The sequence below is a fragment of the Polychytrium aggregatum genome (genome assembly GCF_025602895.1).
Source record: "Polychytrium aggregatum strain JEL109 chromosome Unknown BJ171scaffold_13, whole genome shotgun sequence".
NCBI classification, from domain to species: Eukaryota; Fungi; Chytridiomycota; class Chytridiomycetes; order Polychytriales; genus Polychytrium; species Polychytrium aggregatum.
The window spans coordinates 666,469-679,306 of record NW_026516215.1 but is presented as its reverse complement, the minus strand read 5'-3'; the positions used below and the strand labels follow the sequence as shown (position 1 = coordinate 679,306).

General features: G+C 56.1%; 4 protein-coding genes across 4 annotated transcripts; 2 read left to right on the top strand and 2 right to left on the bottom strand.

Annotated features, from left to right (window-relative positions):
• Window positions 1-2,215: 2,215 nt before the first annotated feature.
• On the bottom strand, window positions 2,216-3,933 carry BJ171DRAFT_500069 (diacylglycerol acyltransferase). The gene is made up of 5 exons (XM_053110537.1): window positions 3,498-3,933; window positions 3,238-3,375; window positions 2,930-3,144; window positions 2,661-2,823; window positions 2,216-2,543 (listed from the first exon to the last, which is right to left on the bottom strand). The coding sequence occupies exons 1-5, from the start codon at window positions 3,835-3,837 to the stop codon at window positions 2,389-2,391; spliced, it is 1,011 nt and encodes a 336-aa protein (XP_052967975.1). The 5' UTR covers window positions 3,838-3,933; the 3' UTR covers window positions 2,216-2,388.
• Window positions 3,934-4,051: 118 nt separating this feature from the next.
• On the bottom strand, window positions 4,052-4,596 carry BJ171DRAFT_500068 (uncharacterized protein; the record flags this gene model as incomplete). Its single annotated transcript, XM_053110536.1, has 1 exon — window positions 4,052-4,596. A coding segment is annotated over exon 1 (292 nt), but the record flags the coding sequence as incomplete, so codon positions are not given.
• Window positions 4,597-4,879: 283 nt separating this feature from the next.
• Window positions 4,880-7,534, top strand: BJ171DRAFT_500067 (uncharacterized protein). The gene has a single exon (XM_053110535.1). The coding sequence runs from the start codon at window positions 5,320-5,322 to the stop codon at window positions 7,102-7,104; it is 1,785 nt and encodes a 594-aa protein (XP_052967973.1). The 5' UTR covers window positions 4,880-5,319; the 3' UTR covers window positions 7,105-7,534.
• Window positions 7,535-11,311: 3,777 nt separating this feature from the next.
• BJ171DRAFT_422591 (uncharacterized protein) lies at window positions 11,312-12,424 on the top strand (the record flags this gene model as incomplete). Its single annotated transcript, XM_053107553.1, has 3 exons — window positions 11,312-11,913; window positions 12,035-12,178; window positions 12,304-12,424. The coding sequence occupies 3 exons, from the start codon at window positions 11,312-11,314 to the stop codon at window positions 12,422-12,424; spliced, it is 867 nt and encodes a 288-aa protein (XP_052967972.1).
• Window positions 12,425-12,838: the final 414 nt, after the last annotated feature.

Below are 12,838 nucleotides of genomic sequence, written 5' to 3'. Positions count from 1 at the left end.
AGGCCCGATAACGGTCACGTGTGGATCGCATGGGTGGGCCCTGGGCTGCGGCTCCAAACGCGTCATGTGGGGTAACGGGCAGCCCAGGGACTGGCTTGGGGGGGGGTCGCAGACTAACAAACAAGCAGGGTTCGCTCCAGCTGCCGCGGACGGAGGCACGGAGGCACGGGGATGGCGGGTGTGTCTGGGAGGATAAGTACGCGGCCCTGACGAGTGCATCCGCTCGGCAACCCACAGCACCGGCCACAGCTCCTGCATCGGCCACCAAAACAGCCCACCTGAACCACCCGCGAGAGACATCGCCATGTCCAAATTGATCGCATTTACTGTCCTGACTCTGCTCCTCTCAGTGTCGAGGGCCCAGATCTGTACTTTGAACACATTCCAGTGTTCGGGCTTCAATGCCTTTGTAGTCTGTGTCGAGGACTCTGGCTCCCCTGCATGGAGTACTCAGAGCCAACAATGCCCGACTGGAACATTCTGCTCCGTAGCTGGAGCTGCGACTACAAACCCCTGTATCAGCCAAGGCTCGACCATCCCAGGTGCTTGCACCGTGAATCAGTACCAGTGCACGGATTCTGGTGACTTTGTGTCCTGCGTGATGAACAGCAACGGTCTCTTCACCTGGAACACTCAGAGCCAACAATGCCCGACTGGAACCATCTGTTCTGCTTCAGCCGCACTCACCGGCAACCCCTGTATCAGCCAAGGTTCGACCACCCCAAGCACTTGTGCGGCCAGTCCGTATCAGTGCACTGGATCAAGCACCTTCTCAACCTGCTCCGTTGTCAACGGTGTTGTCACTTGGAGCCAATCTCAATCGTGTGCTGCTGGAACCATCTGTTCTGCCTCGGCCGCACTCACCGGCAACCCCTGTATCAGCCAAGGTTCGACCACCCCAAGCACTTGTGCGGCCAGTCCGTATCAGTGCACTGGATCAAGCACCTTCTCAACCTGCTCCGTTGTCAACGGTGTTGTCACTTGGAGTCAGTCTCAATCGTGTGCTGCTGGAACCATCTGTTCTGCCTCGGCCGCACTCACCGGCAACCCCTGTATCAGCCAAGGTTCGACCATCCCAGGTGCTTGCACCGTGAATCAGTACCAGTGCACGGATTCTGGTGACTTTGTGTCCTGCGTGATGAACAGCAACGGTCTCTTCACCTGGAACACTCAGAGCCAACAATGCCCGACTGGAACCATCTGTTCTGCTTCAGCCGCACTCACCGGCAACCCCTGTATCAGCCAAGGCTCGACCACTCCAGGTGCTTGTGCGGCCAGTCCGTATCAATGTACTGGATCAAGCACCTTCTCAACTTGCTCCGTTGTCAACGGTGTTGTCACTTGGAGCCAATCTCAATCGTGTGCTGCTGGAACCATCTGTTCTGCCTCGGCCGCACTCACCGGCAACCCCTGTATCAGCCAAGGTTCGACCACCCCAAGCACTTGTGCGGCCAGTCCGTATCAGTGCACTGGATCAAGCACCTTCTCAACCTGCTCCGTTGTCAACGGTGTTGTCACTTGGAGTCAGTCTCAATCGTGTGCTGCTGGAACCATCTGTTCTGCCTCGGCCGCACTCACCGGCAACCCCTGTATCAGCCAAGGTTCGACCACCCCAAGCACTTGTGCGGCCAGTCCGTATCAGTGCACTGGATCAAGCACCTTCTCAACCTGCTCCGTTGTCAACGGTGTTGTCACTTGGAGCCAATCTCAATCGTGTGCTGCTGGAACCATCTGTTCTGCCTCGGCCGCACTCACCGGCAACCCCTGTATCAGCCAAGGTTCGACCACCCCAAGCGCTTGTGCGGCCAGTCCGTATCAGTGCACTGGATCAAGCACCTTCTCAACTTGCTCCGTTGTCAACGGTGTTGTCACTTGGAGCCAATCTCAATCGTGTGCTGCTGGAACCATCTGTTCTGCTTCAGCCGCACTCACTGGCAACCCCTGTACAAGCCAAGGTTCGACCACTCCAGGTGCTTGCGCGGCCAATCAGTTCCTGTGCACTGGTCTCAACAGTTTCATTGCTTGCACAATGAACAGCAATGGCCAGCTATCTTGGGGCACTCAGGTGCAGCAGTGCGCTCCGGGAACGACATGCAATGCCTCCTCTGCTGGTAATCCTTGCAGATGAAGTTCGTTGACGAGCTCATTGACTCTACTCAGCACCACATGCCCCTTGACTTTCAGAGGGGCTCAAATTGTTCCTGTTTCAAAACGATTCTGATTTTATTCAAACAAAATATTTTTGATCCAAGCGAAAATACATTCTATTCCAGCTGTGTGTATATGTGTTTCGGGCATGCCTATGGACATCTCGAATCGCAGGATATCCATCTCTAACAAAGTTGGCGGCTAAGGGCAGTCCGGGTTTCCATCAACGTCAGACGGGCACTAGATAAAGGTCAGATCGCCCTTGCGGTCCTTGGCGTACTGGTCCTTGTACTTGTCAAAGATAGCCTGGAGGCCCTCCAGATACTTCTGGTGGTATTCTTGGACAAGCTCATCCGACGGTGACTCGGTTTTGGGACAGTCGATGGGGGTACCAACTGAATAATTGGCAAAATTCAAATAAATGCATGGTGAATACAGTGCCGCACACATTATATCCAAAGTTTGGAGCTGCCTGCAGCGGTGGTGCCCACACAGCCCTCCGTCAAGCTTACCAACGGACACGACGTGTCGTCGGTAGGGCAACAGTCCATAATCGTAGTTGATGAAGCCGCGGCCATGGAACAGAGGAGAAGAAAAAGAAAAGTATTTCCTGAACGAAGTCTGGACTGTGTGGACGACAGATCCTTTTGGGTTGGGAACCTGATCCCAGATATCTAATGTGTCGAAGGGTGTGTGAGGGTCGCTATGAGCTGGAGCCATCCATCGCATGCAAAATCGCGAAGCTCACCAAGCCGCACTGCGGCTGAGAGATAGACCTCCCATTTTCCCCGAAGGAATACACAGGGACGAGTGAGGCACCGTTTCGCAGCGCAAGCTTGACGAAGCCATAGCGACTCTTGATTACGAGTTCGTTGGTTCCAGGGAAGGCATGCAACGCTTCGGCAGCACCGCCGACGACGATCATGATGCTGTTTCCGGGGCCCTTCTTGAGTACGTTCTCGCAGGACTTTCGGCTGACGGAGCAGATGCCGAGAGCTGGAAGAGCAGCGGGATGAGGGATATGTGGCTGTGTGGCAGTTGCAATTTGAATGCAGAGGGGGCGGCCCACACAAGGGAGCGTCAACTTACACAGCAGCACCTCGCGCCAGAGGGGGATTAAAAAGTTGGTCTCGAGAGTCAAGAGCCGCAAGTTGATGCCAGGGAACTTTTCAGAAAACTGGGAGGCCTCGGTGGCAAAGTTGATCCAGGCGCCAAGCCCGATGATGCCTTGCGCACGGGAACGATAAAGCAGGGGCGTCAGAGGGCGAGAGGCCGTGATCAGGGCTACGGAATGCTGAGGGATATCAAACAGCCGTCTCGCAAGCAATGTCAGAGAGCTCTTCAGATACCATGCGGGTGATAGCCAAAGATATAGTTCTTGGCGGGATCAAGATCAGTGGTTTTCTCGAGGTTGATGGGGAAGAAGTCCTTGACCCACGTCCAGTAGATGAACTTGCGGAAGGCTGCGACAGCTCGCCCACCCGTTTCATGCGACTTATCGATAAATATGAAGACAAGATATCCAAGGGCCAAGAGCGTCAGCCGAGGGGTGAAAAGTACAGCCAGGAAGATGACGACGAAGAGGGGAACGAGGAACATCCACATGGCCACGGCGGCGGTCTGGCGTCGCCTGGGAAACGGGACGTTAAGAGGCGCAAATTTTATGTTTGGAAGCTGAGCAAAGCTCATGGCGGAGAGTTATGGGTATGGAGTGAGGGGTTATTGAACGATATGAGGTGCTTGAGGTGCCAAGGACAGTGGATGATGGAGGCGAGAGAGGGGAGGAACGGACGAGCGACCGACAAACAGAAACGGCGCAAAGACACGTGAAGATGATCGACGGCGCGTGGGATTGGCAAACCAGGGCAAGAAAGAGGCCAGATCAAGCACACTGAGAGTTCCGTTGGTCGTCGATGGGTGCGCAATGTGGATCGAGAATACACCGTGTGCCTCTGTGCTTGTGGTGCGGTGCAGAGGAGGGGGGTGCTTGTGCATGTTGTGAAGCGGGATATGAACACGGCGATATGAACACGGCGATATGGCCACGGCGATATGGCCACGGCGATGCAAGCAGGGTGGAACGGGAGCCGGCAAGAGTTGATGAGCGATGGCGCACAGAGCAGCACCACGGACAGGATCGCTGCGATCGGGTGAAGCAGAAAGACAATCAAGGGGTCTGAGAAACGACCAGGCATCCCAGCGAGGATTCAGTCAAGAGCGGCCGGATGCGGCCACGATCAAGAGTGACCAGATATGAGCAGAGCAGACCAGACCAGAGCAGAGGCGGTGCTATCGGCATAGATTACTGGGGACAATCATCAGCCACCCAATCCATCAACACCTGGCAACGGACTGATTGCGATGGTGAAATGCCACTTTGGCTGGTGGCATTGACCACTGTCTGGCTTTATCGACTGTTCTGCCTGGCACCACCAACATCACCAGATGCCACTCACACCACCCACATCCACATCCACATCCACATCCACATCCACATCCACATCCACATCCACACACTCGGCGTGCTGCTGCTTCCCAACAGACATGCCAACAGACATGCCAACAGACATGCCCAACAGACATGCCCAACACCGCCGCAGCGCTTTACACATCTCACGTGCGTGCATCCTTGGTCATCCCCTGGTCCAGGTCGCCCGTGATCCGTCGAAACTCCGCCCGGCTTGACCACCCGCGCCACCCTCCTATTTTCTCGTCTGTTGCGGTCTTTGATGGCTTTGCCACAGGCCCCAAACTGTCGCCGATGCTTCTGCCACCACCTTTGAGCTCACTTGCAGATTGTTGGGCTCATTTCTTCGCCACAGGCCCGCGGACACCTTGGCCTCTTGCCCCATCGCCAGTGGCATGTCTATTTAAACCCGGATTGCTGCCGCTCCTCGGCCGGCCCTCACAGCGATCCATCACTTCCAAGACAGGCTCTTGGAAGGATCAACTGTCCCGGCGCCAACCAGTCGCACCCGCAACGGTCCACCGGACCAAGACCCGTCTTGATACTATCGACACATCTGGTCTCGTTCTCATCCAGGAACTGCTGTATCGACCACCTCCCGTTGTATCGATCGTGTCTTGGGCTCTTGTCTTCTGCTCTCTTCTCTTCTCAACACACGCACTGGCCTACTGCACGCGCACCAGCTTGCTGCACACACTTTGGCCATGACCAACTCTGAAGAATCGTTCATCGTCTCGGCTGTCCCCGCCAGCTCGGCTGCAAAAATCGCCTTCCGTCACTATCTCGAGTTCCAGCGTAACCCTGTTCCAGGCGTCTCGATCCACCAGATCAGCTCCCGGGTCTTCCACGTCAACACCCGCCTCCTCGATGGTCCCTATGAAGGAATCTGTGTCCACTGGGAACTCTCGATCCCGAACGACTACCCATACGCTCCTCCGATGGGAGCCATGACCAAATCCTACAGATTCAACACCACCCACCATCACCATGTGTACGACGGAATTGGCATTTGCGCCGACTGGTTCGGCAATTTCAGCTACATGAGCCAGTCTGCTGGTGTTGGCTGTGGCTGGACGCCGTCGTGCGACTTTGTCGGGCTCATGATCAATACCCAGGTCTTCCTCGCCGATCCCGATGGCGTGGTTCTCTCGGCCAGGGACGTTCAGAAGCTCCGCAACATGGACCAGGCATTCGAATGCTCATCCTGTCCTCACAAGACAGCGGCTCCGCATCCGCCTCTCGCCGTGTTTGATCCCGAGGCCCTCCAGGGTCGCCGACAGCGCGAGCTCACCAGAGACGAGAAGATCACCGAACGCGCCCGCAACGAGCTGATGTGCTCGGTCTCGAAGCTCAATTTTGTCGACGAAGAGGAGATGTGCCTCGGCTATCCTATCAACCTGTCGATCGACCGATTCAAGCGGCCGCACAGCGAGCTGTATCCCGAGCCGGTCTCGTATACAGCGTATCGCCAGGCCCTCAAGACGGCACAGGAAGCTGCACGGGTGGCTGCAGCCTCGTGGTGGGGATGTGGCTGCTCGATATGCTCCGCTTCCCGGCCCAAGAATGCCGACCAAGACAACACGGACTCGCCACCGGTGACGATCCGCAGCTCAACAGGAAAGACGTATACGCACTGGATGCCCATGTATCTCAGTGAGGATCACTTCCAAAAGAACGTGGCGGTTATCAAGCAAACGATTGCCTCGATGGCTCAGGGACAACAGACGCTGCCGGCACGCTTTGTCTTCCGTCCTCAGTGGATCGTCAAGGTCATTCCGGCACTGATGAACCAGCAAGTTGTGGCCATCATGAAGGGAAATGTCCACGAGTCCGAGGTGGCAATCGTGGCCTACGCCAACCTGCTGCGGCTGCTGGTGCGGTTCCTCAAGGAGTACCCCGGTCTCCAGGCTATCATCAACAGAGAAGTCAAGGACTTTCTTGAGGTTCCCTCGAACCGCACCAAGAAGGCGTGCGGCGACCTCGGCGAGTTCTTCATCAAGCTGATGCTTGCCGAGCGGGACGGCAGCGACCCTCGTCTGTCATACTCGCAGCCAAAGATGAAGGCGGCCCTGGAGATGGAGCGATTCGCACGCCAGATGATGTGGGTCCGCCGCGAAAACGCCAGCCTCCTCGACTTTGACAACTCGATGCATGTCCGCGAACGCCTGCGCCGGGTTTTCGAGTCAACGCTGGTGTCGAATCGGCTGTTTGTCTTTGTGCTGGAGATGTCTCGGCTGTTTATGGTTCCCGAGTTTGAGAGCGGAATGGACCGCAACCTGGGTCTGCCTCCGGCCGCGATCCTGTCGTCGTTCCAGACCCGGATCAAGGTGATCAAGTCGACACTCACAAACTACTCGGTGCTGATGAAGGTGATTGGCTACTTTGATCGCATCAACTCGGACAAGAAGATGCTCTGGCTCCTCAAGACAGCCTCGGAGACGTCGTACACCCAGGGCTACGAGCGGCGGCCGTTCACATACCGCCACTGAAAGACCGGCACGGTGCATGTCTCGGAGGTGGATTGGCTGTGCTCGCAGTGGTTGTCTTTGGATGGTTGTCCCTGAGTGATTGTCCCTGAGTGATTGTCCTTGAGCAGTTGTTCTTGGGTGGTTGTTCTTGGGTGGTTGTTCTTGGGTGGTTGTTCTTGGATGATGGCGTGTGCTGGCCTGTCCTGTCTGCTTGGCAACTCTCATATGTTGCTGTTGTCGTTGTTGCTGGCATCGTTGTTGGTGCTGTTGTCGTTCGCGATTGCCACTCATGGTGGCTTGACATGCTTGGTGCGGTATCGGTGCTGTCTTTCGAAATAGATTCGCTTCCCAATTCCCTATTCGCAATTCGCAATTCCCAATTCGCATTCTGTAACAGCACTGCTCCTGCTCTCGTCATTGTCCCCAGTCGCTGCGCTCTTCACCGTCGTCAGTGTTACAATATCCCATCCGTATATTCATCTCTCCTCGGCACTCAAGATTACACTCCCGCTGGCTCCTTCCGCCCTCTGGCCTTTCATGCGCCGTGGTTCGTTTTCATGGTTTTCCATCCCCGGTCCCAATCAGCCAATCACGCGACGGCTGAAGAAAAGTCACGGGACTGCTCGTTTCTGCTGGAAGGCGCTCTCCCAGCCCTTGCCAAAACAGGCCAGACAAACAAGCCCTCAGAACCGGACACCCAGTACCGCACACCTCTGTCGTCATCTGCTGCAACTCCGTCGTCGCTCCTTCAACTGTCGCTTGGGCCTGCCGCCACCGGCCCGTATCAACCACCCAGCTGTTTCGGATCTATTCGTAGCCATGGAGCACCCATCGTTGCCGGACGAGCTCACCCCGACCGGGAGTCCCTTACCCAAGAGCGCCTCCTTCCTTGCCGCTCTTGCCGATCCCCATCTCTCCAAATCGCTCCAAGGTGCCGCTCCGAAGCGGTCCTATCAGGATCCCCAGTCTCCGTCCAATACAGCCCGTATAATGTTCGAGAAGCTTGTCAAACGATACTACTACCAGCTGACAACTGGATGCGGTTTCTCAAATTGCAATCACAAGCTGTGTGCATCGTGCAAGCTTGGGCCTCGCCTCAGCCTCGATGCTGCGTCTATCATGTCTGTCCAGCTCGCTTCCAGGCCCCGTCAGTTCTTTTGTCCCCGAATACCGCCCGATCTTCCTCTTTCGGTCACTTTGCCCGAGTCTATCTTGGCATCCAGCAACCATTCGCCCAGCCAAACCCCAAGGCAATCCACTTTGCGGGATCAGGCTCCGCAGGCCCTTCACATTGGCACATCCTCGGCCGCATCTGCACAAAGGTACTCCGATCATTGCAGTCATCTTTTGTTGAGTATTTAGGTGTAATAGTCGCTCCGCTGCTTTGCTGCTCTTGGCTCTTGGCTCTTGGCTCTTGGCTCTTGGCTCTTGGCTCTTGGCTCTTGGCTCTTGGCTCCATATGCACCCAACTCGGTTGCTGACTGCGACATTGTTTCTCCACCTTCAGCACCTCCACCAGCATCCCTGCTCCGTCTCGGCCCTTTCTCTATTCGCTTCTGTCGTCTTCGCCCTTCGCCTCCCTCTTCCAGAGCGATGCCACTGTTGGCCCTGCCACTGGCCAGCGCGGGGATGACTCCCTCAGGCTGCACCGATCTTACTCCGAAGACGGCATCACTTCTCCAACAGCCGTCACCGCTCCCGAAAGCCATCTCCTAGCCGACTCGGACGACGCCCAGCCGCCCATTCTGAGTCCCACCATTGAGATTCCCAAGAATCCTGCGAGCAGAGCCTCAGAGGGCGGCGGCAGCTTTTCGTCCTTCAAATCCAAATCTCTGATGGACCTTCCCAACATTCTCTCCCAATCAGGTATGCTCGACGTATTTAAATATGACGGCACTAACTATGCTGTCGTGCTGTCGTCAGCTCCATCGATAATGTCTCTCTACTGGATGTTTATGCCTTTGGTTGTGGGCCTGGCGTATTTTCATTGCCTCCGTCGGGCTGCGAATCCATCGGCCAAACCTGATGTCTGTGCCAGTCCAAACAGATCACGTTGCTGACTGACATCTGCCGACCTCTCCCCCAGTGAGTTTTGCCTTCCGAAACCCATTCACTCACTTCGACTCGGGCTATCCAAGTCGCTCCATGTCGCCGTCCCAATCGGTGACGTCGTTCTCGGACGATGAAAGCGAAGGTGGCCGCAGTCGAACTTCGTCAGCACACGCAATTCCATCTCAGACGATGTCCCAGCGCAGCACCAAGGGCAAAGGTCGCTGGAGCCCAAACGGTGACCAGTATTCCGGCGACGAATATAACAGTGACGATGAAGTCCAGCTGAGTCTGAGGTACTTGACCTACGATCTCCTCAAGTCGGCTGTAGCCACGTACAATCCATCGATTGGCACATCGGCTCACACAAACAGTGCCACGCAAGCGCCAGCAGTCATCCCCGTGCCCGAGGTTGTTTACGCCTCGGCCGAGCATGAGCCTGTTTTCTTGAACGATGAGGATCTCCAGACCCAGCATGATGCTGGCTCGCCCTCGCTCAACGATGGCGAATCAGAGCCGAAAGCCGCCAAAATGCTCGGAAACACTGCCGACCCACGTTTCCTTCTCAACACCCTCCGAACGGTCTTTTCCAGCAGCGAGGCACTGAACAAGAGTTTCCTATACGACTCCAGTGATACCAGAAAGGACAAGAATCCCTCCGGACTCGATGTCGACTCGATCCGTCTCTCGTATCAGCTGATTCTGTCTCTGCCGAAGGAGATATTCCTACGTACATTCGTCGACAGCATCGAGATCCTGCTTGCAAAACTGCATATGAATGTGAAGCGGCTTTCGACAGTCCCGCCACTGTTTCTGCGGCAGCTCCTGATTCTTCTTGAGGTACGTATGCGCTGCCAACATGGCCCAGGTTCGTAAACAGTGTCCAGGTGGATCCTATTTGCAGGTACAGCCATGAATGAAGCCCGGATGTCTGTCTAAATTTTCGCGGCTCTTTCGCCAGAACCCACTTCTCGACGACCCATACTATCACGAATCCCTCTTGCGCAAGCTCGCTCTGATTATCGGTGGCCTTCGGAGCAAGGCTAGGAGCCATCTGATCGAATGGCTGTGCGAATACGATGCCGTTGGGTTCTTTCGCCTGGTCAAGATCTTCCAGACCTACCTGACCAACCATTTTTACCCCGTCAGTCGGAGCAGCTCAAGCAGCGGCGTACCCGACGAAGGCCTGGTCTGCGCCGTAAAAGTCCTGAGCCTTCTCTACCACGCGAACGAGGCCAAGGTGTGGCTGCGGCGTGACGGCGCTCTCAAGAGAGTGGCTCACGGTTGTATCGAGCCCATCATTTCGATATCAGCCTTCTATAACGAACCGATCGGACAGCGACTCAACTTCAAGGAGGAATATCGAATCTGGCGCAGAACACTCGATCAGAAGCCCAAGCCGTCTGTCAGTGCCATGAAAGCCGATTACAAGCCAACGGAGGGACCGGCGCGGCCCTCGGCGAGCTCACATCAGACCACTCTCAAGAACCGGCCGCAGTCGGCCTTGACCAGCGGCTTGCTCATGTCGCAGATGAAGCAGGGCGAGGGCACCAACACTTCAAGCTCCTCTGCCAATCCGGTGCGCGAGTTTAGCTGGTTCAACTTTCCGTTTCTCTTTGACCCCGTATCAAAGACCCGGATCCTACATATCGATGCCATGGTGCAGATGAGCCGCGAGTTTGAGGATGCATTTGCCAACCAGGCCTTTGTGCTCCATGCCACCAAGTTCCTCCAGGAGGGTGTCGCCGCCAGCGAGGGTCCTAGTGGCAGCCACGGCGGAAACTCAGAGGGCAGCAGTGCAGTGGCGAACCTGGAGCTTGGCTTCAAGCACATCACCAATCCGTATCTGATTCTGGAGGTGCGACGCGAAAAACTAGTCAAGGATGTGCTGGATCAGGTAAGCATGCGCTGGCCGTCTTCTTATGCACACTGCAGGGCTTCAGCCGCGCCTTTGTTGCTGCCACGGCTGCGATTGAGAGTCGCCACTGCACTCGGGCCCCCCAAGATGTGGCGTAACACGAAGCGGACACCTTCTCAGGTTCAAAAGAAGCGCAATGATCTCAAGAAGCCCCTCAAGGTCAAGTTTGTCGGAGGCGGCGAGGAGGGCATGGATCAAGGCGGTGTTCAGAAGGAGTTTTTCCAGGTCCTGGTCAGCCAGCTGCTCGACCCCAGTTACGGCATGTTCGTCTACGACGAAGAGACGCGGTTCTGTTGGTTCAATCGGGCTTCGCTTGAGCCCGAGCAACAGTTTGAGCTTGTCGGCACCATCATCGGCCTGGCTATCTATAACGGTGTGATCCTGAACGTGTCCTTCCCGTCGGTGCTGTACAAGAAGATCCTTAACGAGCCAATCACGCTGGAGGATATGAAGAGCTCGTTCCCGTCCCTGGGCCGTGGCCTGCAGCAGCTCCTCGACTGGGATGACGGCGATGTCGGCGACATTTTCATGCGTACCTTTGAGATCTCATACGAGGTCTACGGACAGGTCAAGTCGTTTCCCCTGGTTGCAGGCGGCGATAACATCCTTGTGACGAACGAGAACCGTTTCCAATACGTCGAGTTGTACATCCAGCACTATCTGTTTGAAAGCGTCAAGCGGCCGTTCCAGAGCTTCAAGCGCGGCTTGGATCGGGTTGTCGGCGGTGATGCGCTATTGATGTGTCGAAGCGAAGAGCTGGAGCTGCTAGTATGCGGTATCGAAACTGGCGAGCTCGAGTTTGGCGAGCTTGAGAAGGGAGCCGAATACGATGATGGATATGGCCCCGACCACCAGGTGATCAAGTAAGTAGTAGCGCTGCTTGAGCAGCTCTGTTGGGACGGATGATAGGATCGGCGCCGAATCGTGCGGTGCCTGGGGCTTGATTAGCTCTGACCGAGATGTTGCTCTGTACTGCGATGTCAGATGGTTCTGGTCGATTGTCCACAACATGTCAATCGAGCGCAAGAAGATGCTGCTCAACTTTGTGACAGCCTCGGATCGAGTGCCGCTGAAGGGACTTGGACAACTGACTTTTGTGATCCAACGAAACGGTCCCGACAGCGAGAGGTAAGGCCTGTTGTCGCCACGGACCAGAAGGTGCTTGAACTAAAACGGGATCCTCCTGAACGACGCTCATTCGTGAATACTAATCCGTTGCCACTGCCACTGCCACTGCGATTTCCACCGGTTAGACTGCCAACGGCCCTGACGTGCTTTGGCCGCCTGCTGCTTCCCGAATACTCGTCGGCCGAAAAACTTGAGAACCGGCTCATCACCGCGATAGAAAATGCAAAAGGATTCGGGCTCGTATAGTCTGCCTTCTGTCGCCGCTGCCGCCCAGCTCCCTGCCTTTCCTTGAATATTACTGGGCCCTCGGATACCACTGGGCTCATCACATTCCACGATTCGCTTCCCACTGCGTTGCTGGCGGGCCAAGTTCCCAGCCTTCTGAGGCGGCTGTGGCCGTGCAAGTTGCCCGCGTCGATGCATGATGGGTGACGGACCATGAGCGGTCTTGGCTTCGGAGGGGAGGAGGGAAGCGCTGGCTGGACAACAGCCCGCCAAATTCATGGCGGTTGTCCCCAACAATCTGCGGGTGTCCCGGTCCCGCCGCCGGCTCCAGCTAGCCCGCCTTTTGCGTTTGTTTAGTCCACCCCCCCCGCTTCGCCTCTGCAGTCGAGATGGGCTATTTAACGCAGCTCTACCCCACAGTTCATGGCCTGCATC

Bases quoted from the DNA above. Each gene is read 5' to 3' on its own strand.
- BJ171DRAFT_500067 (XM_053110535.1), top strand. From the start codon at position 5,320: ATGACCAACTCTGAAGAATCGTTCATCGTCTCGGCTGTCCCCGCCAGC.
- BJ171DRAFT_500069 (XM_053110537.1), bottom strand. From the start codon at position 3,837: ATGAGCTTTGCTCAGCTTCCAAACATAAAATTTGCGCCTCTTAACGTC. The intron at 3,376-3,497 runs GTATCTGAAGAG...CCCGTGCGCAAG, and splicing joins CTTTGGCTATCACCCGCATG to GCATCATCGGGCTTGGCGCC. The intron at 2,824-2,929 runs GGGAGGTCTATC...TTCGACACATTA, and splicing joins TGTATTCCTTCGGGGAAAAT to GATATCTGGGATCAGGTTCC.